Source organism: Nuphar pumila, chromosome 2, assembly GCF_984573655.1.
Source record: "Nuphar pumila chromosome 2, dmNupPumi1.hap1.1, whole genome shotgun sequence".
Lineage (NCBI taxonomy): Eukaryota > Viridiplantae > Streptophyta > Magnoliopsida > Nymphaeales > Nymphaeaceae > Nuphar > Nuphar pumila.
The window spans coordinates 65,708,297-65,735,714 of record NC_143250.1 but is presented as its reverse complement, the minus strand read 5'-3'; the positions used below and the strand labels follow the sequence as shown (position 1 = coordinate 65,735,714).

At 38.2% G+C, this 27,418-nt stretch overlaps 1 protein-coding gene across 1 annotated transcript in view; it reads left to right on the top strand.

Annotated features, from left to right (window-relative positions):
- Positions 1–26,132, top strand: part of LOC149845616 (ras-related protein RABC2a-like) — a 42,371-nt gene extending 16,239 nt beyond the window's left edge. The window contains exons 4-6 of the mRNA XM_089997679.1: positions 72–193; positions 22,772–22,900; positions 25,713–26,132. Of these exons, the coding sequence (XP_089853805.1) occupies positions 72–193; positions 22,772–22,900; positions 25,713–25,817 (356 nt within the window). The 3' untranslated portion in view covers positions 25,818–26,132. The remainder of the gene's footprint in view (positions 1–71; positions 194–22,771; positions 22,901–25,712) is intronic.
- The last annotated feature ends 1,286 nt before the right edge of the window (positions 26,133–27,418 follow it).

Sequence of the window (27,418 nt, the reverse complement as noted above, 5' to 3'; positions counted from 1 at the left end):
TTCTAGCTGAGAACATAAAGATTCTTAGTCTGAATTCTATTTGACATGCATATTCTACTGCAATGTAATAGTTTATGATGTTACCCAACGGGAGACATTTACAAACTTGACTGATGTATGGGCAAAAGAGGTGGGACTGTATTCGACTAATCAAGACTGCATCAAAATGCTGGTTGGAAACAAAGTTGATATGGTAAATTCTGTGGAAAACACTTTATAAAATCTGAAGTGGAAGTACATTGCAATTGTCCTTGAGTAATTTGTACATTACCTTATGGTACTTTAAGCAAACTATGTCTTTGGCCCATGGGATGAACTTTTCCTAACATACTACATTTTCTGTCTTTTATACAGTGACTGCCTACTTTTACCCTGAGATAATCTATTATATATTATGTTGGCATGACAACCTTTTTGCTGTAAATACGAGAGACCTTTTGTTGTGCATAACTGTCAGTTTATTTTATTTATTTTACTGTTGCTTCATTGGTTATATCTGCTTGATGGATGAGAATATGCATGTCTCTGCATAAGCTCAATCAAAGCATCTAAAGGTGCTACAATACCTTTTTCAATAAGGGGTAACTAATTTATTTAGTTGAACTATAGACGAGTATAATTCTGATGTCGCTTGGCATGAGCTAATCTCTGAATCCAAACTGATGGCTAGTTATGGGGATATTGATAAGTTGTCTATAGAGAGATTAACCTACAGTCACTACTAGTTTTTCTTACATGCTATTCTAGGAAAACACAACATTGACTGAAGATTGCATGTCCAAGTAGGTGACACACAAACATACACATGTAACACAACTTTCAAATAGGGTGTGTTGAGTTTTGATATGGCGAAACACACGAGGGGGGGGGGGAGGGGGGGTGAATTGGGTTTTAAAACTATTTCGCTTTTCACATAGACGGATATAAGTAAATCAAGGAAAGCGATGTGGATGCAAAAGAAATAAGCAAACCACAACACAAGGTTTATAAACGTTCGGCCAAACCTGGCCTATGTTCTCTTGGCACTCTTGCCCAATCGACTATATCCCAAGCTTCACGGTACTAGGAATCAAATCCCCTAGCTCCATGGTGCTAGGAACCAATAACAACGGTTTTACACCGCTTGTGAAACCCAACCGTGAGCTCTACCAACTCACCGTAACTCAACCCAAGAGTTACAAATACATATGGTTGAATACAATCACTCTTATACACCATACAAATGTGAACACAGCTATGTGCAAGGGTGAGTGAAACCCAATACAAAAAAGCCCCAAATAATCCCAACACTAAGTAAAGAAATCGATGAAGATCGCTTGTTGGAAGACTTTAGAACATTTGAGAGCTTTGATATTGAAGAACTTGATGATTTGATTTGTTTCTACAAATTCAATAATGCTAGAGTAGTTCTTCCTCTTCAATAAATTCTTGGAAATAATTTTGATCCGTTGGGAGAGCCGTTGGGCACACAAACCAAGAATTTCAAACGGATTCATGACCGTTAGAATCGCCTGCTCTTACATGTCGACATTTAATTTCATGTATCGACGTATATTCCCTGAGTGTCAACATGTCGTCATCCGGGTAAACACTTCATTCATATTTTTAACTTTGTTCAAAGATCCTTTCTTCAACAGATGTTGACATTGAGATTCAGGGGTCGACAATTCACTTTTGATTGCTAGAGGGGTCGACACTTGCTTCACGGATGTCAATACTTCTATGCTCAGTGGATATTCAAACATTCGATTGCTGGAGGTCGACAAGTCATTCAAGGATGTCGACACTTCAATCCCGAGAGTCAATACTTGTTTTCTTCATGAGTTAACACTTCATCTCTGAGGGTCGACACCTTGAGCTCAGTTCAAAATAGGCATGCATTCGGTTTTTCACGAGTCGGCATGTCTTTCACGCAGGTCGACATATATTGCTTTTAAACTTGATATTCTTTTAAACTTTTGTTTATGGGCTCTTCTGTTAAAATGTATTATTCAATCATTGTAATCATATATATATTTTATATATATAAAGGATGATACATATACATATATGGTATATATGTATATGTATCTTCCTAATTATATATATAAAATATATATTTCTCTATTTTTAGTCATAGGGGTAGTTTAGTTATTTCCCTATTTTTGCGCATATTCCATTTGGAATGTGATTGTAATTTTCTTTTTCTTTTTTTTATTTTATTTTATTCTTTTTGTGGTTTGCGCCACCTAGGGAGGCTCCTCCAAAGGGTTATAAATAGGGGTCTCCCCCTTGTATTTTACATCTTCAAAAAGGAGCTTTTGCTCCATTGTAATGGGTGTTACACCCTTCTTCTCTTCAATAATATCAACTTATGCCTTATAGGCATTTTTGCCCATTTTGTGGGTTTATGTGTTAGCACATTATGTGCTTGTGTTTTCCCCTTTAGTGGGTATATCCGCACTTCATGTGCATGTGTATTGGTTCATTATTGTAACGCCCCAAAAATCCAGGACTTGTAACTTTTTAGAAAAGTTTAGAAAGCTTTGAAATCATACAATAATCAGAGTTTAAATAATACTTCAGCGGAAAATGATATTTTTAAAACCACAAGTCAATGGATCTTGAGCACATTACAGCGTAAACTTTCCTTTTTGTCAAATCCCGCACAACCATTGAAGTCAAATGGTTTAGAAACAGAGTTTCAATAATTGAGAATTCGTTTGTTGAAACCAAGAAGAAGCTTACTAAAACAGTTTTATTAACTCACGGTTTAATAAAAGAGAAATTTTGGAATACCCTTCATACCAAATTTACCAACATGTCCTCAGGAGCGAAACGTCAGGGAAAAAGCTCTATCTTGCTCTCATCACGCCATCGTGCCATCGCAGACTGTATTACCTATCCAAAACCTACCCATAAAATGGGTCAGTTTCACTAAAAACTGGTAGGTGCACAGACAGGACAATATAGAACATAATTAAGCAGAATAATTTAATATGTCAAGTAGACAGGCAATTATATAGCAATTTAATTTCAACAGATTCACAGAGCAACTATCATGAACACAATGTTAAAATTATTACAAGCATTTTACTGGCACAAGTAGGCTAACTATTACAAGCAAAGCGCTGCACAAGAAAGTTAACTAGCAAAATACAATGCTTCATCAACCACACACACAATTCCATAAGTATTGAACCTGTTGTACACTATAACTTTTACACGTGCATGATTGAACATATTATGTGATCAGATTTAAATTATGTTTCGATATTAGCTGGCCAAGCGGGTACGCACAAGGCACGACTCTAGAAACAGCCTATACTGATCCGGGGGTTTATTATGCTATGTATTTTATGATAACCCGGATAGCTGACTGAGTCCGCACCTAAGGGGACGGTCGGTGACCAAGAGAGAAATCCCCAAAGCAGCATAAATAATGGATGCATCCCAAACATGGAGAGCTACCACCTAGGATAATTATGGTAGTCTCATTCCCCTAACTCCGATGACTGGGGAAGCCGAGTCTTTTGCTCGTAACTGCCATTAATGGTCTGTCCATCGAAGTTTTGTACCTTCCTGTCCTCTCTCCTGACAGGAGTCAGCGATTCGAATGAGTACATCAGGGGTAGTTAACTGAAGACTCATTCTACATACTCTGGTCTTTCGACCCACTCGAGTATCTTGCCGGTGAAGGCGAAAACATCACTTATTTAGGTGATCACAACATTTTGTTATTTGCGCTCATCGAGGTTGCCACAACCTACTCATCCAATCATCGCAACGTACAAAGACGTACTTGTCAAAAAGTACGGTCGTACATATCATAAGTACGACTACGATGAAAGGGATAAGGTTCCACAAAAGAAACCCCAACAGATGTTATCTGCAAAAGAATTAATACAACACAGCCTGGCAAGATAAATCTTGAATTCACTTCAACATTTTTCATATTTCATGATGCAAGGTCATCTCGGATCTCTCGTCCGATCAACAAAGTACTTAACATGTTGTGCATGTCTAAAAGTACGCCATACTGAACCAGGGAGGTCTGTGGGCTTCTCAAAAGGAATACCCAACACACAACTTCATAACAATTCAAAGAATATAGGAGTGCTCATTTGGCACGATTCATCCTTAAAAGCCATAATGCCACATTAAGTCATTCACACAAGACACAACACTATCAATCTTACATCCAAAATTTATCTTAGTATCGACATGTTACACTAGATTGATACATAAAGAATGGGTCCTTCAACAGAACCCCACTCATTCATATGCTCATGCCCCTGATCGGGGTTATTCAAAATGAGCCGCAACTTGAGTCAAGGTTATAAAACATTTCTCCCAAGTGTGTGGACTTGGGAGGGGCCAAATGTGACTTCGCAATCCTGCAAGACTTAATCATACTTTGCAAAAGTTGTGCATTTTGAAGAGCCCTGGGTTTGCAGAAGGAAATCCTCTTTAAAAGAACTATAGTGCACAAGTGCAACTTCTGGTGTTTTGAAAACAGGTGATAACAGGATATGCACAAGACTACATTTATGTAAGTACATATTTACCATGAGTGTGAGCATATGCAGGTTATAACATGTCAACAAACATCTCTCGACTTGCGATGCCGCACATCGAGGGAAAAGCACATAAGTAATACATGAGGTACCAACACCATACATTGACCACTTAGACAGGCAAACACATAAGGTCATAAGTAATACACGAGACACAAGGTCGTACCTCACTCAAAGGAAACGTGCAGGCAAAAATGGATGCAAGCAAACAAGGGCATATGTATTTCAAGAAATACGAAACCACACCTCAAATTCATAAACACTACGCAAAATAATAACCGAATAATGAAATTGTACATCCACCCATAGAAAGGTACAGGCAAGTATACATGCGAGCAACTTAGGGCATAAGTATTGCAAAAAGTGCGAAACCACCTTCAACACGTAAGCAAATACACAAATTACTACTCGAAGAGTAAAACCGTACATCGACTCATAAACATGGAGACAAGAATAATAAGTCACGCAAAAGCAGTATAAATCTAAGTACAACTAGCATAGACATTTTAATTATTTCAACTTAATTAGATCTTATTGCCCCTTGTGCGACTTTACCCTACCTTGGGATGTCGTGCAACTGCGTACGCCTACGCGTGAGGATAATATGAGGGTTGAGTCGCAGAGCACGAGCGAGACCTGTTGCGTAAATCTGCAAGAGTGCGAAACATTTAATTAAGCTAATTTAATTAATGGTGCGATGAGGACATGGGTAGGTTTAGGCGACAGGCACTGCCGAAAACAGCAAGGCGGTAGGGGCCCTCGGCTCCTTCCGACAGAACAATAAAATAGCAGGGGCTTCAGCCCCTGCCTGACGAGGAAGCGAAGGGCAGGGGCCTCTGCCCCTGCCAAACAAGGTCACGCATGGCAGGGGCATCGGCCCCTACCTGACAAAACAGCTGACAGGGGCCTCGACCCCTGCCTCACGAAGGTAACAAGTGGCAGGGACACTGGTCCCTGCGTGCCAGCTCAGAATGGCAGGGGTTTCGGCCCCTGCCAGACAGAATAATGAAGGGCAGGGGTATCGACCCCTACCCCGCAGAATAGAGAACGGCAGGGGCCTCGGCCCCCTTGCCTGAAGAACATGATATGGCAGGGGCCTTGGCCCCTGCCTGACAAAACTAGGGAATCGCAGGGGCCCCAGCCCTTGCCTGACGAATCAAGGGACAGCAAGGGCCTCGGGATGGGGGTGACAGGGGGCAACCGGCCTCCCGTCGGTTTCCCTATCACCCACAGGGGTGAGGAGGTGCCGCAGGGGCCATTGGCCCCCCTGCCGGCACTCCGGCGAACCCCCACAAGAGAGAAGTGGACGACAGGGGCCTTGTAGGCCCCCTGTCGGGTTTCCAATGGGCAAAGAGGGAGGTGGGAGGGCGCGGCAGAGGCCGTGCGCCGCCTGCCGGCGTCCTGGCGAGGTGACAGAGAGAGATGGGAGGGGGAGGAGGAGAAGGTGGAGGCTGCATACCTGGAAGGAGAGGAGGCGAGGTGGCTGGCGGTCGGCGGCGTGCGCAGGGAAGGAGGAGGCGTCGGTCGGGGCTGCCGGCGAGGTTGTCGCCTGCAGGGAACGAGAAGGGGGGCGGGGCATCGTTCCTCCCCTCCCGCAATGCTCTTAAAGAGCTCGGGGAGGGGCGACAAAAGGGGAAACCCCGATGGGTTTCCCAATCGGGCCGAAGGCGCGGTGGGGGGATGCGGCGCACAGGGGGGTTTTGTTTTAAACAAAACCTCTCCTGCGTCGGGTTATGAAACCCTATCGCAGGCGAGCCCGGGTCGGGTCCGGACCCGACCCGGCCCGGGTCCGAATCTTTTTTTTTTTTTTTAAAAACGTGGGTTTTACATCCTACCCCTCTTAAAAGAATTTCGTCCGCGAAATATTTATTAAAAGATTAACTGCGACAATCTGGTTCTTAGTTAATCGTTGTTAACGAGGATACACAATATGTGTGAGTGATCTGAAACACGTATGCTATTAAAGTAATCAGGATAGCACATAATAAATTCCTGAGACAGGTTCGAAGCCAACAACTCGATCGAACAAAATGTGGGTAAATTGTTAATAATTTATGTCTTCGCAAGAGTTTATACGGAGTCACAAAAAGGGCTTGGCAGAAGACTGTAAGAATGTTTATTCGTCACCTTCTACTAGATTTGATACGAATGAAGAGACACAACAAGACATTGCTCTAGTTTGTTTACGTTCCTTTAACGGAGGTTTCTGTCCTATATCATAATCAGGTTGTCGTTCGTTACCCTTACTAATTCTAACAGACTCTATGTCCGGAAAAGCCTTAATTAATGCTTATACTTCAAGGCCTTACATGGCCAGTTATCCTATCTTCGCTTAAGTTATCATTCGTAGAATGACCCTAACTTTAGTATAAGACAAAAACATATCCTTGTATCAAGATCTAGAATCAGCAAGGATCCAACTTTCTAATCTAAAACCAATATATAATCATAAATGAGCATCACATCACTTCATATGGCACATACATCAAAAATCACACCTTTCACCAATAAGGTTCCATACTTTCAAAATTTGAGGTCACATGCATTTCAATCATATCATACAAAAGCATATTATCCTATGCATTATATCATTGCCACCAGGAGCATTTCATTATCCAAATCTAACCTCAAAGTATGAGTTCTATACAATGTGATCATGTATATATCAATAATCTACTAAACCTCAAGATACGTAACTTCTACGCAGTTCGAGTTACGCACACAGAATTCAAATTCTATATGCATCTAAGACATCCAAATCATGGTACCATCATATGCATATATAATTTTACCTCAAAGCACATCGCATTCGACCATATTAGTGTGAAACACACGCACAGATCTACAAGATATTTTAGTCCAATATGATATCCGCCAATCATGCTATACAGGTATGATATATTCTCACAACCAATCATAATGCAACCCTCTACAACACGGCTATGTAGGTGTGATGTATCATAAAAACTAAGTGTTTGTAGTCGTGAGGTGTCATTCCTCTAAATAGTCTAACTAATGATTTGTAGGCGTATAAGTCAACCACTTAAAAGTTAATCATTTGTAGGCGTAACAAGTTAACTACACAAAAACTAATCAGTTGTAGGCGTAACATGTCATTTACCTGCATAAGCATCATACTCATAAGGGTCTGGGTTGAACAAACTTCATACGTAATTTCATTAATAAACTTTTACTACAAGATCCGTACTGGAAAATAAAAAGTCTTACCCGAACTTATTAAAGTGTCTATTTGCTAATTCTCTACCTAACCCGTCATAACGAAAATAAAAAATGGTTCTCTACTTTCATTGCTACTAGTGAGGCAACTTGGGTTGTTGTTGCTGACTTTCCTTCGCAGTTCGCTTCTTCAGATCTGCTTCCTTCTTGCGACAAACTCTGGCGAAATGTCCCATCTTTCCGCAATAGAAACAACCTCCAGTGTCTCGAGGGCATTGTTGTCCCGGATGACCATAATTACACTTCGAGCATTTTCGACTAGACGATCGATGTAGCTTGATTCTTTTGCCTTGCTTTTGTTTCTTAGATGGGGATCCTTGCATTATATCATTGGCAAGTCGGCATTTGCTAACTTCCTTACTACCAACTGACTTTTTGTTCTGAAAATCTTTAACTTGCTTCCCTTGTTCCAAGCCTTGTGTGGCCAGATGCCATTTATCGTACTTTCGCTTATGGCGGCATTCCTTCCCTGAATGGTCCACGTTACCACAGAAAGAGCAAACAATAGAATTTCGGGGGTACAATAGATTAGGGGTAACTTGATGGTTATCCATCTGTTTATCGCACTGACCCTGAAAGGTGTTCTCGCAAGCCACACTATGACTCAGGTTCTGAACCATAGATTGGAGATGCATAACGGCTCCAGTCAAAACATTTATTGCCTCGCTCATCTCATTATACGACATCTAAATCGAAGCAAGATATTTTAATCAAATTAAGTACAAAACAACAAAATCAATAGCGATGCAGATGTCGGATGGTCAAGAATCACTATTTTCCCTGTCGCTCTGATACCAAGTTGTAACGCCCCAAAAATCCATGACTTGTAACTTTTTAGAAAAGTTTAGAAAGCTTTGAAATCATACAATAATCAGAGTTTAAATAATACTTCAGCGGAAAATGATATTTTTAAAACCACAAGTCAATGGATCTTGAGCACATTACAGCGTAAACTTTCCTTTTTGTCAAATCCCGCACAACCATTGAAGTCAAATGGTTTAGAAACAGAGTTTCAATAATTGAGAATTCGTTTGTTGAAACCAAGAAGAAGCTTACTAAAACAGTTTTATTAACTCACGGTTTAATAAAAGAGAAATTTTGGAATACCCTTCATACCAAATTTACCAACATGTCCTCAGGAGCGAAACGTCAGGGAAAAAGCTCTATCTTGCTCTCATCACGCCATCGTGCCATCGCAGACTGTATTACCTATCCAAAACCTACCCATAAAATGGGTCAGTTTCACTAAAAACTGGTAGGTGCACAGACAGGACAATATAGAACATAATTAAGCAGAATAATTTAATATGTCAAGTAGACAGGCAATTATATAGCAATTTAATTTCAACAGATTCACAGAGCAACTATCATGAACACAATGTTAAAATTATTACAAGCATTTTACTGGCACAAGTAGGCTAACTATTACAAGCAAAGCGCTGCACAAGAAAGTTAACTAGCAAAATACAATGCTTCATCAACCACACACACAATTCCATAAGTATTGAACCTGTTGTACACTATAACTTTTACACGTGCATGATTGAACATATTATGTGATCAGATTTAAATTATGTTTCGATATTAACTGGCCAAGCGGGTACGCACAAGGCACGACTCTAGAAACAGCCTATACTGATCCGGGGGTTTATTATGCTATGTATTTTATGATAACCCGGATAGCTGACTGAGTCCGCACCTAAGGGGACGGTCGGTGACCAAGAGAGAAATCCCCAAAGCAGCATAAATAATGGATGCATCCCAAACATGGAGAGCTACCACCTAGGATAATTATGGTAGTCTCATTCCCCTAACTCCGATGACTGGGGAAGCCGAGTCTTTTGCTCGTAACTGCCATTAATGGTCTGTCCATCGAAGTTTTGTACCTTCCTGTCCTCTCTCCTGACAGGAGTCAGCGATTCGAATGAGTACATCAGGGGTAGTTAACTGAAGACTCATTCTACATACTCTGGTCTTTCGACCCACTCGAGTATCTTGCCGGTGAAGGCGAAAACATCACTTATTTAGGTGATCACAACATTTTGTTATTTGCGCTCATCGAGGTTGCCACAACCTACTCATCCAATCATCGCAACGTACAAAGACGTACTTGTCAAAAAGTACGGTCGTACATGTCATAAGTACGACTACGATGAAAGGGATATGGTTCCACAAAAGAAACCCCAACAGATGTTATCTGCAAAAGAATTAATACAACACAGCCTGACAAGATAAATCTTGAATTCACTTCAACAACATTTTTCATATTTCATGATGCAAGGTCATCTCGGATCTCTCGTCCGATCAACAAAGTACTTAACATGTTGTGCATGTCTAAAAGTACGCCATACTGAACCAGGGAGGTCTGTGGGCTTCTCAAAAGGAATACCCAACACACAACTTCATAACAATTCAAAGAATATAGGAGTGCTCATTTGGCACGATTCATCCTTAAAAGCCATAATGCCACATTAAGTCATTCACACAAGACACAACACTATCAATCTTACATCCAAAATTTATCTTAGTATCGACATGTTACACTAGATTGATACATAAAGAATGGGTCCTTCAACAGAACCCCACTCATTCATATGCTCATGCCCCTGATCGGGGTTATTCAAAATGAGCCGCAACTTGAGTCAAGGTTATAAAACATTTCTCCCAAGTGTGTGGACTTGGGAGGGGCCAAATGTGACTTCGCAATCCTGCAAGACTTAATCATACTTTGCAAAAGTTGTGCATTTTGAAGAGCCCTGGGTTTGCAGAAGGAAATCCTCTTTAAAAGAACTATAGTGCACAAGTGCAACTTCTGGTGTTTTGAAAACAGGTGATAACAGGATATGCACAAGACTACATTTATGTAAGTACATATTTACCATGAGTGTGAGCATATGCAGGTTATAACATGTCAACAAACATCTCTCGACTTGCGATGCCGCACATCGAGGGAAAAGCACATAAGTAATACATGAGGTACCAACACCATACATTGACCACTTAGACAGGCAAACACATAAGGTCATAAGTAATACACGAGACACAAGGTCGTACCTCACTCAAAGGAAACGTGCAGGCAAAAATGGATGCAAGCAAACAAGGGCATATGTATTTCAAGAAATACGAAACCACACCTCAAATTCATAAACACTACGCAAAATAATAACCGAATAATGAAATTGTACATCCACCCATAGAAAGGTACAGGCAAGTATACATGCGAGCAACTTAGGGCATAAGTATTGCAAAAAGTGCGAAACCACCTTCAACACGTAAGCAAATACACAAATTACTACTCGAAGAGTAAAACCGTACATCGACTCATAAACATGGAGACAAGAATAATAAGTCACGCAAAAGCAGTATAAATCTAAGTACAACTAGCATAGACATTTTAATTATTTCAACTTAATTAGATCTTATTGCCCCTTGTGCGACTTTACCCTACCTTGGGATGTCGTGCAACTGCGTACGCCTACGCGTGAGGATAATATGAGGGTTGAGTCGCAGAGCACGAGCGAGACCTGTTGCGTAAATCTGCAAGAGTGCGAAACATTTAATTAAGCTAATTTAATTAATGGTGCGATGAGGACATGGGTAGGTTTAGGCGACAGGCACTGCCGAAAACAGCAAGGCGGTAGGGGCCCTCGGCTCCTTCCGACAGAACAATAAAATAGCAGGGGCTTCAGCCCCTGCCTGACGAGGAAGCGAAGGGCAGGGGCCTCTGCCCCTGCCAAACAAGGTCACGCATGGCAGGGGCATCGGCCCCTACCTGACAAAACAGCTGACAGGGGCCTCGACCCCTGCCTCACGAAGGTAACAAGTGGCAGGGACACTGGTCCCTGCGTGCCAGCTCAGAATGGCAGGGGTTTCGGCCCCTGCCAGACAGAATAATGAAGGGCAGGGGTATCGACCCCTACCCCGCAGAATAGAGAACGGCAGGGGCCTCGGCCCCCTTGCCTGAAGAACATGATATGGCAGGGGCCTTGGCCCCTGCCTGACAAAACTAGGGAATCGCAGGGGCCCCAGCCCTTGCCTGACGAATCAAGGGACAGCAAGGGCCTCGGGATGGGGGTGACAGGGGGCAACCGGCCTCCCGTCGGTTTCCCTATCACCCACAGGGGTGAGGAGGTGCCGCAGGGGCCATTGGCCCCCCTGCCGGCACTCCGGCGAACCCCCACAAGAGAGAAGTGGACGACAGGGGCCTTGTAGGCCCCCTGTCGGGTTTCCAATGGGCAAAGAGGGAGGTGGGAGGGCGCGGCAGAGGCCGTGCGCCGCCTGCCGGCGTCCTGGCGAGGTGACAGAGAGAGATGGGAGGGGGAGGAGGAGAAGGTGGAGGCTGCATACCTGGAAGGAGAGGAGGCGAGGTGGCTGGCGGTCGGCGGCGTGCGCAGGGAAGGAGGAGGCGTCGGTCGGGGCTGCCGGCGAGGTTGTCGCCTGCAGGGAACGAGAAGGGGGGGCGGGGCATCGTTCCTCCCCTCCCGCAATGCTCTTAAAGAGCTCGGGGAGGGGCGACAAAAGGGGAAACCCCGATGGGTTTCCCAATCGGGCCGAAGGCGCGGTGGGGGGATGCGGCGCACAGGGGGGTTTTGTTTTAAACAAAACCTCTCCTGCGTCGGGTTATGAAACCCTATCGCAGGCGAGCCCGGGTCGGGTCCGGACCCGACCCGGCCCGGGTCCGAATTTTTTTTTTGTTTTTGAAAAACGTGGGTTTTACAATTATTGAACCTAATGTATTCAAAGCCGTTTCTTTACATGGTATCAGAGCAAGGTTGGGATCGAGTTGCTCTTTGTTGCATTGAGAAGCGTGCTATTCAAGAAAGTTTAAAGAAAAATGGTGAAGTCCTCATCTCGCTCTTTTGTTTCTTAAAATTATTCGGTATGCATTGTATTTCTTTAAGTATTGTGCATTATGTTTTTGGGTTCTTAACATTTCATTGAACTTTCTTAAAGATATGTTTTGCATATGTGTTCTCTTTTGTCATTATGATTTTGGGTTCTTAACATTTCATTGAACCTTTTTTTTTCGTATATTATTCTTTTTTGTATGTCTTTTCTTGAAAGTCTTTTATTGATAAATTCTAAAACCGGTGAACTTGTTTTTCGAATAATTAAATATGTGATTGCTCAAAACATGGTCTAATGGGTCGATAATTTTTGAATTTTTTGGATATGACCATTGGGATTTTTGAATCTATACCTAATTTTGGATGTAAGAATACTATTTATATGAAAAATAAGTCTTTTAAGAAAATTATGTTAAAAGAAAAATATTTGTGAGATATGTAGCTTTGCTCACATACTCTCATCATAATTGTGGGTTCTTATTAAAGGTATGTGTTTATCCTCTAAAAATGTCCTATATGAGGCTTTTCATAATATCGTGTGATTGACATATATTAACTATGAAAAATTCCTTATTAATGTTTTATTTTCTTACCTAATGAGTTCTTTTCATATGAGCAATATTTGATTAAGAAGGCATTTTATATTAAGTTTTAAAATGATCTCATGAAATATGGTTATTTACTTTACATTCTTCAAATCAATTTCAAGAATGTGTTTTATTATAAAATTTACGGTCTTCATCAATGTTATTGCACACTTATTACATTAGAAGTTGGTTATAATCTATTAAGTCATATGTTTTTAATAATATTATGAATTTGTGTTTATAGATTTATGCCATAACGCAATCCTATTATTCCTTTTTTTATTGGAATTTTCTCCACTTTAATGAAGTTTTCCATCTTCCTTTCATATGTACCCTCTTTTGGGGATTTGTTTTTGTTGGATCTATCTTTGAGAGGCCTTTTTATCCTTGTGAATCTTCTTATGAGTATATGTTCTTTGAGAAGATTTCATGATTGTTATAAGCTTCTTCTTAAAATAACAATATTGGTTTTTATGAGATTTTTTAAATATCACCTCTTTATGAATGCTTGAGAGCTCTCTCTCTCTCTTTTCAATAAGAGTTGTTTATATTGCCTTTTTTAGGGCTTGTGTTTGTTTTTGTCCCTTAATGGACTTGTAAGATTGTTTCTTTTATCATTGTAAGTACTTCCGCAATATCTTGGTACATGTCCTAAATTTGCACATTTAAGATTATTGTCATTTTACATCTTGGTATGCATATAATTGCAAATTATAAAGGCTTGATTTGTTTCTTGGATTATTCCAAATCCTTTCTCACACATGACATTGCTTAAATATTTCATGTTATGTTTATTAAGTCTTTTGATAATGACTTCTTTTTAAGGAATTAATCATGATTGAACATAATTTCGTGTTTATGCAAACTTATGGTTATAAGGCATATTGTTGTGATTAATTATGTTGGACCTTTGAATCGTCCCTCTTTGTAAAATCACATATTTGGAAAATAATTTCCCTAAGTGTTCATTGCCTTTTTATGACATTTATTTTTATCCATCACAAGTTATATGATGCATTAATCCTTTTTTTGTATGGCCTTATTGTTATATTAGAAATGGTTGTTGAGGTGAGTTATGGGCACCTTGTGTTATGTCATTTTAGATTGTCCACTTGCCATATTAAAGATGGTTGTTGATGTGAGTTATGGGCACCTTGGGACTCTAAAATGATTTGTTATATGATCTCTAATTATGAGTGTGTCACTCATTTTTCCTTTTTTGGCCATTGGTTTTATGGATGCTCTTATTTATATATAAAATGTGATGGATATATGGTGTTTGAAACCTTAAATGTTTTAAGGTATATTAAAATCAAGGTTTTCGGGATTATTGCCCAACCTTTTATTGTTTATGAATCTTATGAGTGCACTTGCACATTTGTGATTTCGTGTTTTTGTGCTTTGAGCACAAGTGTTTCAAGTGTTCTTGGTGTGCGTATTATGTTCACATATATATTTCTCCAAAATGTTATTGTTATGGGTATTCTTTTTAAAAAATATTGTTCTATTGATTCAAGGTTTTATTTATATGTTTGTCAGTACAAGTTTTATTGCCTCAAAAGTCTTCTCCTTTTATAACTCTTATCTGAGTGTCATCATATATAGACAAGAATTTTATTACACCTTTGTGTATTGGTAGCCCTTTGTTGGCTTTATTCTCTTGGTCTAGTAGCTGAACACACTTGTCTTGAGTGTTATTATATGTAGACAAGGCACGTTGATTCACACCATGGTGTGTGATTTTAGTCCATGTTGGCATTTGTGTCTTTGTTCTAGTCGCTGAGATGTATGCCCATGGTTAACTTCTTTCACTCATTTCAAGTGTCATCTTATGTAGACAAGAGATGTATTGTGTTTTTGCCCATGGTTGGCTTGATACTTTTGTTCTAGTAGCTGAACATACTTGGTTTTGAGTGTATTTTTACGTAGACAAGAAATGCTTTTGGTCCATGTTGGCGTGTATTCTCTTGTTCTTGTCGTTGATGCACTCATTTCAAGTATTATTACATGTAGACAAGAGGTTCCTTTGCACACCTTTGTGTGTGTCTTTGGCCTTTAATGACTTTATATTTATGATTCTTGATCTAGTAGCTTATACACTTGATTTATGGGTTTTGGAGGACTAATGAAGTAGTTGCTTGTGGTAGATGAATTATTGTTGAAATTTCATTCATATTTTGTTTTTTAATACAAGTGAATCATATCATTAATATGCATATTTTAAAATCAAATTGATTTTTTGGTCACCTTTTATATTTGATATGCAAAATGCGTTTTTATAATTGCAATCATTTGAGTGAGATGTTCCTAAATGTGTAAGGTTCTCTACTCAAATAACACTCATTATTTTGCCTCTTAAGTGGACTTAAAACCTTTTGAAACTCTTGTGTTTTATACACTCCTTTTATGCTCTTGAGCATTTCTTTCTTGAAATCGCTTTCAAAAGAATTGCTAAAATCAATAACACTTGTCTTTCTATCTTGTAAGCTCAAGTAATATTACTTGACTAAAGTATGATTGAAGCATGTTCATTAATGACTCTTTTGAGTATTGATTCATTTCATGATATTATATGCATATGCTCATTATGGTTTTTAGGCCCTCATTCAATAAATTATGTGCAACTTATGCCTCTTCGTAGGCTTTTTGTGGTGTCCCTTAGTGGACCATTATGTTATTCCTCGTTATGAGGTTATGTTTGTCTAATGTTGGACCTTATGAATGCATTATGCATTTTTGTAATTTGTTTTCGCTCACTCTTTAACATGGTATATGATTATGAAAAATAGTTTTCTAAAATCATTTTGCATACATAAGTAATTATCTTGTTCTATCAAATCCTGTGCTTCAAATAAAATAATTGTGTTTTTACTATGCATAGAATATCTTTTTGCGCCATTACTTTTGGATGAATCATATGATATGATTTTTGGTTAATTCATCTTGTTTGAAATATTTCACTTGATTAAAATGCAAAGATATCTTTTACTTGGACCTTTTCTTGGTTTGTTCCACAGGATCTTGAAGAATGAGAGGAAAAGAAGTACCTTGGATAGATCATGAAAGATGCTCACCATTAAAGACTTTGGAAGAAGACATTTGCAAATTTCAATGGCATTCGTACTCAAGACTCTTGAAGCCTTGAGATTCTTCTTCTTGTATTCTTCAATCTTTTCGTTCCCCCACGCAAAGTTTGAGGAGGGGTGTTAAAATGTATTATTCAATCATCGTAATCATATATATATTTTATATATATAAAGGATGATACATATACATATATGGTATATATGTATCTTCCTAATTATATATATAAAATATATATTTCTCTATTTTTAGTCATAGGGGTAGTTTAGCCATTTCCTTATTTTTACGCATATTCCATTTGGAATGTGATTGTAATTTTCTTTTTCTTTTTCTTTTTTATTTTATTCTTTTTGTGGTTTGCGCCACCTAGGGAGGCTCCCTAAAAGAGTCGTTGGGGAGCCTCCAACGGTCACAAATGTGACCGTTGGGGGCTCCCAACGACTCCTTTGGGAGCCCCCTATGTGGCTCCTCCAAAGGGTTATAAATAGGGGTCTCCCCCTTGTATTTTACATCTCCAAAAAGGAGCTTTTGCTCCATTGTAATGGGTGTTACACCCTTCTTCTCTTCAATAATATTAACTTATGCCTTATATGCATTTTTGCTCCTTTCGTGGGTTTATGTGTTAGCACATTATGTGCTTGTGTTTTCTCCTTTAGTGGGTATATCCGCACTTCATGTGTATGTGTATGGTTCATTATTGAACCTAATGTATTCAAAGCCGTTTCTTTACATCTTCATGGGTCGACATATGCTTTCCATGGGTCAACACTTAATCAGTAAACTCTTTACATTTTTACTTAAACACCTCATTTAAAAGTGTGATCTTTTTGACACTTTTTCAAGGAATTTTTGGCATTGAAATGTGAATGTTTCTTGCACTTAATGTCAGTTAAAATCCCTGCACACTTAAGGTTTAACCATTAGTCCTTTAGATAGTTTTGTTATCATCGAAATCAGTCTAGGAGAACTTAGCCAAATTTTCCAAAAATCTCAAATTTAACTAAGTGTGAAAATACACGATATTATAGAATCTACCATGATAATTGTGCAGTCCCAGTCACACCAACCTAACCAAAGATCTCTGGTTTGAATCCCAACAGAGGCTATCCGCCAACACGGTTATGAAAAACTACAAAGATGACATGGATATCTTTTAGCAAATATAGCCAAGAAATTAAACCCTAATAGTCATTGCTTCCTAGATCAACCACAAATTGGTGTAAGATGTTGAATCATAACCATATAAATATGTGCTTCACAAAGGATAGAGGCAAATTCAGGTTGCTCTTTTAACTTAACACAAGATACAGGGCAACTGAATTTTAGTATTTTCCTATAAAAAGTGATAATCCACATCGGTAGGTTGTGCCCTCCCATCACATGAGAGATTCAAATCCATGAAAATTGTGGCTTGATTATTAGGAAGGAGCTTGATAGGAAGTGCACTGAGAGAAAAATCATTTGAACCTCGATTTTAGATCGATGCTTTTGAGCCTGGGCTTGGACCAGGTCTCATCACCTAGGTCTAAACGAGCCACTTAAAACGTGAGAAAAAGGTTTATTTTCGACCTTTAAATTCAAGCGAAATGTGTGTTATTTTTAGGTGAAATTTCAGAATTTGATATTCGTGTAATATGTCGTTGAGTGCGTCTCGGAATTCTGAGCACAACGATATTTTATTTTTCTCGATTCGGGCTACGATTGGGCCGAAAATCGCATTTTTTCAAAAATTGAGCAGTTTGTCGGTTCGGATCCGAACTTAGATCAGACCAGATCTGAGGGATTTGATCCAAATTAATATGAATTTGGACCCTATCTTAGACCCATATTAATCTGGATTTGATCCAGTTTAAAACCCATTTGGATTTCGGATATGGATTTGGATCTTGGATCCAGATTCAGTTCCAAATCCATGCCCAACGATTTTTCTAACTTTAAATTCATCAAAAATCTTTTAAATTGGGGTTTATTTATGTTAAGAAGCCTCCCACATTAATTTGGTAATTTTTGAAAACTTTTAGAAATTTATTTGTAATTTAATATTAAATAAATAAATAATGAATTAATTTAATGCAATTCCGAAAATTTATTTTGAGGTTTGTTTAGGACTCTTGAAAGAGCCCTTAAACACCTATGGAAGAGTTCAAGAAGATTTGAGAGACTAAGAGTTCTTTTTTAACAAAATTTCGAAAAGTCAAACTGAAGAGTTTTAAAATTTTCGGAAAACTCATATAAGAGAGTTTTATTGTCATGAGAGTTCTCTCTCTCCAGCCCTTTTAGATGGGTTGGAGAAGGGGGGGAGGGGGGCATCCTCCCCTATAGGGCCTATAAAAAGACTTCAAAAAAGAGAGAAAAGAGAAAGAAAAAGAAAAAAGGAGGAGAGATAAAGCGAGAAAAAGAGAGGAACAAGGAGGAAGAAGAGGAGTTTGGGCCATCTCCAACCATTTACCCACGTTTTTCAACATCCACCATCGTTTTTCTTCACATGATACGGGTTTCTCTCTTGTTTTGAGTGAGAAAAAGAACATGGATTCGATTTCCATGCAGTATTCACGTGGAAGACCCAAAATGATTTTCTTTTTTGGTTCATATCGCCGACCCCAATTGTTTTGGGATGAAGGCGTAGTTGTTGTTGTTGTATTTTGGTAGAAATCCATGTGAAAGGGTAAATCTAAATGTTTACCCTAAGATCCATGGTTAAGATTAATGTATTTGCATTATTTTCGAAGTTTATTTCGGGAAAAATACATATCTTGATGTTTGTATTTGAGGATCCCTGAATCGGGACAGATTTGCCATGTTTATAACATGTGCAAATTTGGTCTAGGTTTGGTGCATATATAATAATTGCAATGGGGTGCAATAACGGGTAACACATGTGTCACATGTGTCGTTGAGGCTGTAGGTGTCATCTCATGAGCATCTAAGTGTTTAAGTTGCGTATACAAGCTGGAGGTAGTTAGTATATATATTTGAAGTGTGGAGTATCTGCATGCTAGACTAATTGAAAATATGCCTATGCTCACACGTTTTGAAAGAGGAAAAAAAAATCTATATGTGTGCTCATGCTGGACCAGCTGGCAGCCCAGCCGAGCTGGGTTCGTCTGGGCAATACCCAGTCCCTGCGGGTGCTGGTAGCTCGTGCTAGGTACTGGCAGCCATGACAGGCCCAGCTGAACCGAGTTCAGCTGGCCTGGGCTTGCCGGGTTTGCCGAGCCTGCCGGACATACCCGAGTGGGGTCGACTGGTAGGTTAGGAAAAGCAGAAAAAAAATTGTAAAGAAAGAAAGAAAAAGAAAAATATAGGGAAATCTGCATATAGATTGAAGTTGTGACACGTTTTGTACCTGTTTTAATGGTAAGCATGTTTCTCTGTATAACCCAACGAGGAAACCATTAGAGGTCTGTATTGTTGTAGGCTTATTCCTATGCTAAATCAGAAATTTGTTTTCGATTTGCATTCATGCTAGAATAGCGCATGTTGCAGCATGTTTTATATTAATATACTGCTATCAAATTTATGTGAAAACCTGTCTGTCTGGCTCTGGCTGGTGATGCACAGGCCCACCCTGTGCACTGTAGTGCTCTGCCAGGCCCAGCCGACTCAGTCGGCTGGACTGGATCAGGGCACAGCCAGTCGGTTGTGTGCTGGCAGCGTCTTGCACAAAAAAAAAAACAGGTTTTAAAACATTGGGGCCCAGCCGACCTGCAGTCGGCTGAGCCATGGGCGTTAGCCCCAGTCTACTGGGTCGGCTGGGTGGGGTTTGGCTGTGTGCCAGACCCTGCTGACTGGGTCGGCTGGGTCACATGTTAAAATATATATATATATATATATATATATATATATATATATATATATATATATATATATATATATATATATATATATGTGTGTGTGTGTGTGTGTGTGTTTTCTAAATTTCCAGATTTTATTAACTGTGTACTTCAATGCATGTTAAAAATGGATTTTCATATGCTTTAACTAGGTAACATGTGCACAAACAATATGTCATTTTAAGTCTTGGCTTCGAGTACATGCCTAACGTGGACATAGTCAGTTAGTTAGGAGATTAATGCATGTAAAAGAACAATCGGTTTCACCATTTTGGCATATGATATATCATGCTTACTCAGATTCACATTTCAAGGTTGCACCTTATGCTTATATGTTTATGCATATATTAAATTGATGCATTTGGCACGTGCGCCATTACTTGAGTGCTCACGGGTGTGATTAAAGTGCGTGTTGTGTGAAAGCTTTACATATGACATGGATATGCATTTGACATAAGCATGCGAATTTGAATATGCATTTGACATGAGCGTGCGAATTGAATGAAAGCATGAAATTAACATGACTAGAGGCACGCGCACACATGCATATGAGTATTATTATTATTTCATGTACATCTCAAAAGTTTGCATATATGAATGTGCATTGGAAGGCATGTGAAGGTAATGCATAGTGGCATGCGATTGACGATTTTTGCATATGAATGCATTGATGATCAAATGGATCATCCCGGGCTGTGTGAGCCTTGAGCATGTATTGCTCTTTATTTTAGTTGTTAAATGCATTGCAAAAATCAAATGTATTATTATTGTTCTTATTGCACTGTTCCATGTTGCCACGGGCTTTGGTCCCGTGAAGAGCTTGGCATGTTGATTTGCAAATGTAAAAGAGATGAATTAATAACAAGATAAAAGAAAGTAAAGAACAATATAATTTATGTTTCCTTAATGTCACTTCTTTAGTGTGACAATCTTGGATATTGCGGTTTGGGGAAAACCGTGAGGATACTAAAACTCTGTGTGCGTTGTTGTTGTCCCTAAACCCGATATTGAGGTTCTTCTCCTAGCCACGGTTTTAGGGAGAGTCCACTACTTTGCCTAAGGGTGGTGTGTAGACACAACTATTGTTTTGGTTTACCAAGAAAGTGAAACTTGTGGATGGGTGGTCCCTGGTGTCCTCGACATTAGATGAGTGATCTAATGTTCCGAAGGCTGTTTCGGTCGAGAGTTAAGTTTGAAACCCAGTAATAAAATACAAATTGTGTACTAAGCTACCCTGGGAACCTAACTTGACATCAAGAATTTTATCCGTTTGGTGTAGCCGCGGACAACGGTAATTAAAAAGAGAAACTTAAATTGTGTGCATTTAATAGGAATATGCATATGAAAAAGAAAACTTGACTAAAGATAATAATGTGTTCATACATGTGCATTGAAATCATGCATACTCCTGCTATGCATTAGATCATACATATTTACTTATTCCTTTAATTGTGATATATTAATGAATGCATGATGTTTCTTCTCTACCGTATGCTAAATGTCTATATTGCTTAACTTGTAGTTCCTATTGATTATTAAATTGTCCCTCGTGCTTAACAATTGTTCCCTATTGCATAAATGATTAATTGAATTACAAATTTATCATAAATGCATTCCTCTAAATTATTGTATGAATTTTATCTGTGTTTTTTATGCTTATTTGTTTCATTAGAGGAATTCATACGCAGATTTTTTGGATTCTGACACCCTACTTTTTGTGTTTTTCGCAACCTCAGATGCTTAGTGTGAAAAACTTGCTTCTGAGAAGAGTCACGAGAGGACTACACGACTGTAGGGCAGATTCTTAGGACGGCGTGACTCTTTCCTTCACTTTCTTTTTGCTTTCTTTACTTTCATTTACTTATGTATCAGACTCTTTACATTTGAATAAATAAAGTTTTGTTTGGTTTTGTTTGGTACGAAAGATGAGTATAAGATCTTTTGTGGTGGTAGTTGTGTTTTAACTGTAAAGGCCTCGGATCTCTGAGAATGTTTCTGCACTTGAAAAAAAATATTTACGCTCTTTTTAACAGGTATGAGTTGTGGTCGTTACGGACTCAGGCTTTAGTCCTTAACCTTATGCTAGTTTTTAGGCAATTTATTCTTATTAAGGAGCTTTTTTCTTTAGCACCAACACTAATCTGGCAAGTGTCAAGGATGTTTCCCTTTTATGGTTTGGCTTGAAATAAGGATTAGGGTTGTTTAAAAGGAATTAACAACTTGAGTGGATCTTTGATGATCTTATCTTTCTCATGGATATTTGAAGCTGAAGCTGCATTCAGTCTGTCCAAAAGATTTCAAGCAAAGATTGTGCTGTCCATAGGAGCTTCTTTGATGCCCTCAAATTACATCTTCTGAATACATTTAAAATTATTTGATGGTGAATTTGGGATGTCCATATTCCCTCTGATTTATGTTCCTTCATGCTGTGCTTTCATTCCTGAGAAGTTACAGGAGGACCAGTAGGCCTTTGTAAAATTTCATATGTTCTAGTTTCTTGACTGCTAGCATCTAGTCTTGAATTCTGTGTAATTCTGTTGAAGTTTTCAACTTTGGGTTTTTACAGGAAGCCTTTTTGTTCATAAGTTATGGGATTTGTGACTAACCTTGTTCGATGTACATGTTAGGAAAGTGAAAGAGCTGTTACGAGGGAGGAAGGTCTTGCACTTGCACAAGAATATAAATGCTTGTTTCTTGAATGCAGTGCAAAAAATAGCATAAATGTTGAGAAGTGCTTTGTAGAACTTGCATTGAAGGTATGCTTCATTAGTCCATTAGACTTTATCAGTATTACATAAAATCTTCTTGGTACTTTATTGTCTGTTTTATAGTGTAGTATGATAATATCATCATTTTTAAAGGGATGTATGGAACGAGTCTCAAACAGCATGGGCACTGCTAAATTGGGAAGTTTGACTTGGAACTGACTTTCTATGATGGTTGGGAAACTGGATTAGTGAGTTTTGCCCCCGTGCTTAAAGATAACACTGAATGACAGTCTTTAGAGTTGACCTAGTTATCACTGGAAAATTATTTCTAAGTTGTTCAAGCCATAGTCACACCGAGTCTTCAGGAATAAACTATCTTGTAGGTGTAACAATCAATTTACTTAATTGACTTTCAAAGTAAAAAAATGTATCTAAGTAAAAGGGTAAATTTATACTATAATTGACTTGTTTATTCACTTATTTTGATGAAAGCTTGAAAGGTATCCCCCTCTCCTCTACTTTGGGAACCCTGGGGTGTACATTAGGCCCTCCTGAAACCTGACTGGAGTATAAGGGACCAGCCCAGAGGGTGGATTGGGAGAAGTTTAAATATCTAACTCTCTGGTCTACAATGAAAGTTATTCGCTGAAAAACTCTAATATTGTTGGATTGAAATTTTTGAATTTCTTACCTAAGTCTGATTGCCAAACCATGGTATAGATTTGCACAGGCTATAGTGACATACACACCCAAGAATTGCATCTATAGCCCTATATTAGAACCACTATCAATGATATCGCTGATATTTTGAAAATATTGTGATATTATTGGCTATTTCAAGGTAGCCGATAATATTGGGAGTATATCACAATATTTTTCAAAATATTGCCTTATTTTTTGAGATATTTTTAATTTTAAGTTTGCATTTCCTGTTTTGTTGTTTCTTTTATATTTTAAAACCTTTAAAACATGTTTCTTTATATTTTTGAAAGAAAAATAATGCAAAACTTATTATTTTCTTAGCTTTTTTGTTGTTATTTATATTTTTTTCAATTTTTAAACTCCTGAGATATTCCCAAGATTTATCAACTTTTGAAAATCTCTCCGAGAAATACCCTCCCCAAGAAATTACCTTTAAGAATACAGGTGACTATGATTAGAACCTTAACTAAGGAGGGTCATATTACAAAAGAATTGGTGGCTGTTGGAGCTGGATAACCTTGAGGGACACTATATGTACCTAATTAGACATGGAAAATAGGTATTCCATCAGTCTGGAGTTATTTGGTAGCTAAAATTTATCCCAAGAAACAAGATCCAGTGGGACTATATGTAACAAATGACACTATCATGTGAAATGCAATGAGCTTGTTTCTAGAGCTCTTCTTTATTTTTTTGAAAAGGAGATTTTCTATAACTGAACATATGATTTACAAATTTTTGTCACACGTTTCATAGATTTGATTTTTCTCACGAGGAATCTTTCTGATGCCCTTAGAAATTATTTAATGGAGGACTTTATGAGGTTCATTCATTCTACAATTTTCTAAGACTTGTTTAAATTCCAACATTGAATGTGATACTGATAGAGACATCTTATAATTTGAAATGTTTGAATTAGATTTAGTTTTATTTCTACATTTTAGGTTCCATTAATGCACCTTATTTCAACATAACAGTGTCAGAAATATGTGCGACATTCTCAGTTGATAGACATTGCAAAATTTAGTGAAAGAGAAGAGCACAATCAATGTGCATTCTAGACCAAGGGATGCAGATATACAAACTGCATTTGATGAGACCATAATCTGCAATAGCAACTTCAATACAGGCCCTTCTCTGGATATCTTTTGGTAGCTTATGATTTATATTTGACCATAGCCAGAAATGCACCTCCCCTGCTGTGGAAATATCATAATAATATCATGATGTCTAATGTTGTTTTCAAAAAGTCATGATAATTTCATATGGTGTATATTTCACGGTAATATTGTGATACTATACTAGATGTATGAGGAAGGAGATGGTAAAAAATAAGAGTCAATCTTCTTAACTCTTTGAGTTGAAGAAATCTTAGTTGCTATCCACAAGGAAAAAGAGAGTGAAAACATATAGAATAAAAATAAACATAATCACAATTTGATTATTTTGACATTATCTGAGGATGTTTTTAGTGTCAGATAAAGAAACTGTCTAAGAGTTTACAAATTATTATTATATATGTGCATGGTAGGTGGGAGGGTGTGCTTATGGGTTTATCTAAATTTAAAACCCTCATATATTAGGGTTTAACTAAGTTTTAACCCTTTGTATTAATTTTGGGTGTGATGTATGTATGTATGCATATATAGGACAATGAGAATATTCAGACCAAAATATGCTAACTGGGTGTTTGAGGTTTTCAAGCACTTTTTTTTTACAAAACCAACCCCATAGATGAGTTCGGCATGATCGATTTGCTAGGAACCAACACCTAGATCATTTTTTTCTGATGAAAAAATATGATTTTTTGAGTCTTGAATATTCATGAAATTTTTTGGCCGTTGATTTTCACACTATAAAAATCCTACCCACATGTAGATGATCCAAGAGCTTATTCATATGAAACCATGCATGTAGATCACCTCTGTATTGTCAAAAAAACAAACAAACTGAAAAACCCAGTTTACATATTGCCATCACCCTCTCTCTCTCTCCACACACATATATATGTGTGTGTGTGTGTGTGTGTGTGTGTGTGTGTGTGTGTGTGTGTGTGTGTGTGTGTGTGTGTGTGTTCATTCCTGTTCTTGCAAGATGTTCTTTGTGTGTTTTGTCATGATGTATTGTTGAAGACACCAGCTTGTATGATATACCACAGATTCTAGATGTGCCTAGTCTACTGGAAGAGGGATCCACCCTTGTGAAGCGAAATATTTTGAAACATAAGCCCGAAGATCAACCACCAACAAATGGTTGTTGTTAATGTAACTGTGATCTTGGATTTTAATATAAATCATGGTCATTGAATTGGGGTTTGGTGAGCTGTTGAAGGACATTGGTTGTCACTTGTCAGGCACTTCGGATGGAAGAGTGGTCTTACCTAAGCTAATTGACAAATATGGTTTCCCTTTGTAAATTGTTATGGTTATCTTCATCAGTTTGAAAACTGCACTCTAGTGCAGCAATTCAAGTTCATTTGTTCAGTAAGCTTGCATTTCAAAGTTGTCAAGTAGTTTGATGTGAAGTCTAGTTTGCAAAATTGTATTTCTCGCATGTTTTTTTTTCTATACATATTGAAGTCCATTGCAAGAATGAATTAATATGTGCATGTGATCTTCATGTATGCTTATAAAAATATTCCTTTATTATTTACTAGATTCCAACTGCTGTGAACTTGTTAGTGTTGTTTGTTATATGGGATGTCATTAACTTAAATTTTTTAAATTGTACGTTAATTTTTTTTTTTATATTTACACGGAGAAACCGTCCCCAGGATCAGAGACCTAGCCACACTGGCTTTGCCTGCCATACTTACTGTCACTGTCCTGACAGTGTAAAACTCCCCAGGCTTACCCCTTACCCCCGGTGCGCCAGGCTTCGGCTTGCATAAGGGGTGACGCCCATGGGAGTTGAACCTAGACCACCCGCCTAGTGGCCTACGTCCAATCCCACTACGCCAAACCCCTTTGAGGCAATTTGTAGGTTAATTTAAAAAATTATGTTTTTAAATTTTAGGAAGTAGCTGAAATGGCATCGTCCAACAACTAATCTAAAGTGATCCAACGGCTGATAAATGGGAATAGGTGCATCGGAAACATGATACATCCTATCATTACTACTCTCTCTCGTTGATAAAATGATTTTAAGTCGGCAGAATAAAGGCAACCTAAAAAAACAAAAAATGATGGTACTGTACCATAAATTTGATGTGTTTTGGGAAATGCCGTACAAATTTTAAAATCCACCAAATGTCCAATTTTGCATATTCTCTACTATTTTATGACCATTTTACCCTTACAACGTGAAGATCTCTTGAGTTTTGCACGTTACGTTGCAACACTCTCCCGATCATGTTAAATATCATTAAAAATAAATTTCACATGATATTTATGTGAAAATCATGAAATTCGCATGCTGCACCTACAATGCAAAATTTTCATGATTTTTGCAGTTATGCTACGATAATTGCTATAGCTCTTGCAAAAATCCCTTAAGTGCGAAATTTGTCAAGATTTTCACGTGATAATTGCTAAAGTCAACTTTCTATGTAAAATTCATGAAAAGTTTCAGAATTCATGAAATTTTGCATGAAGTTGACTTTAAGAGATGCAAGATTCAGCGTGCGAATTTTGTCAAGAGTTTTGCATTGGTACTTGTGAAAGTCTTCTATGCAAAATTTATGAAAAGTTTGTGGAATTCAAGGAACATCACATGATAGCCACTTTAAGAGATGCAAAATTTTGTTGTACCTTGCAAAATTCTTGAAAGGTTTGCAAAAGTTTTTGAATGTTTGCGAAAATCGTGAAGTTTTGCTTGAGTTGATGCAAAATTCCTTTTGTGGTGATTCCTATGAAAGTTTTTTTG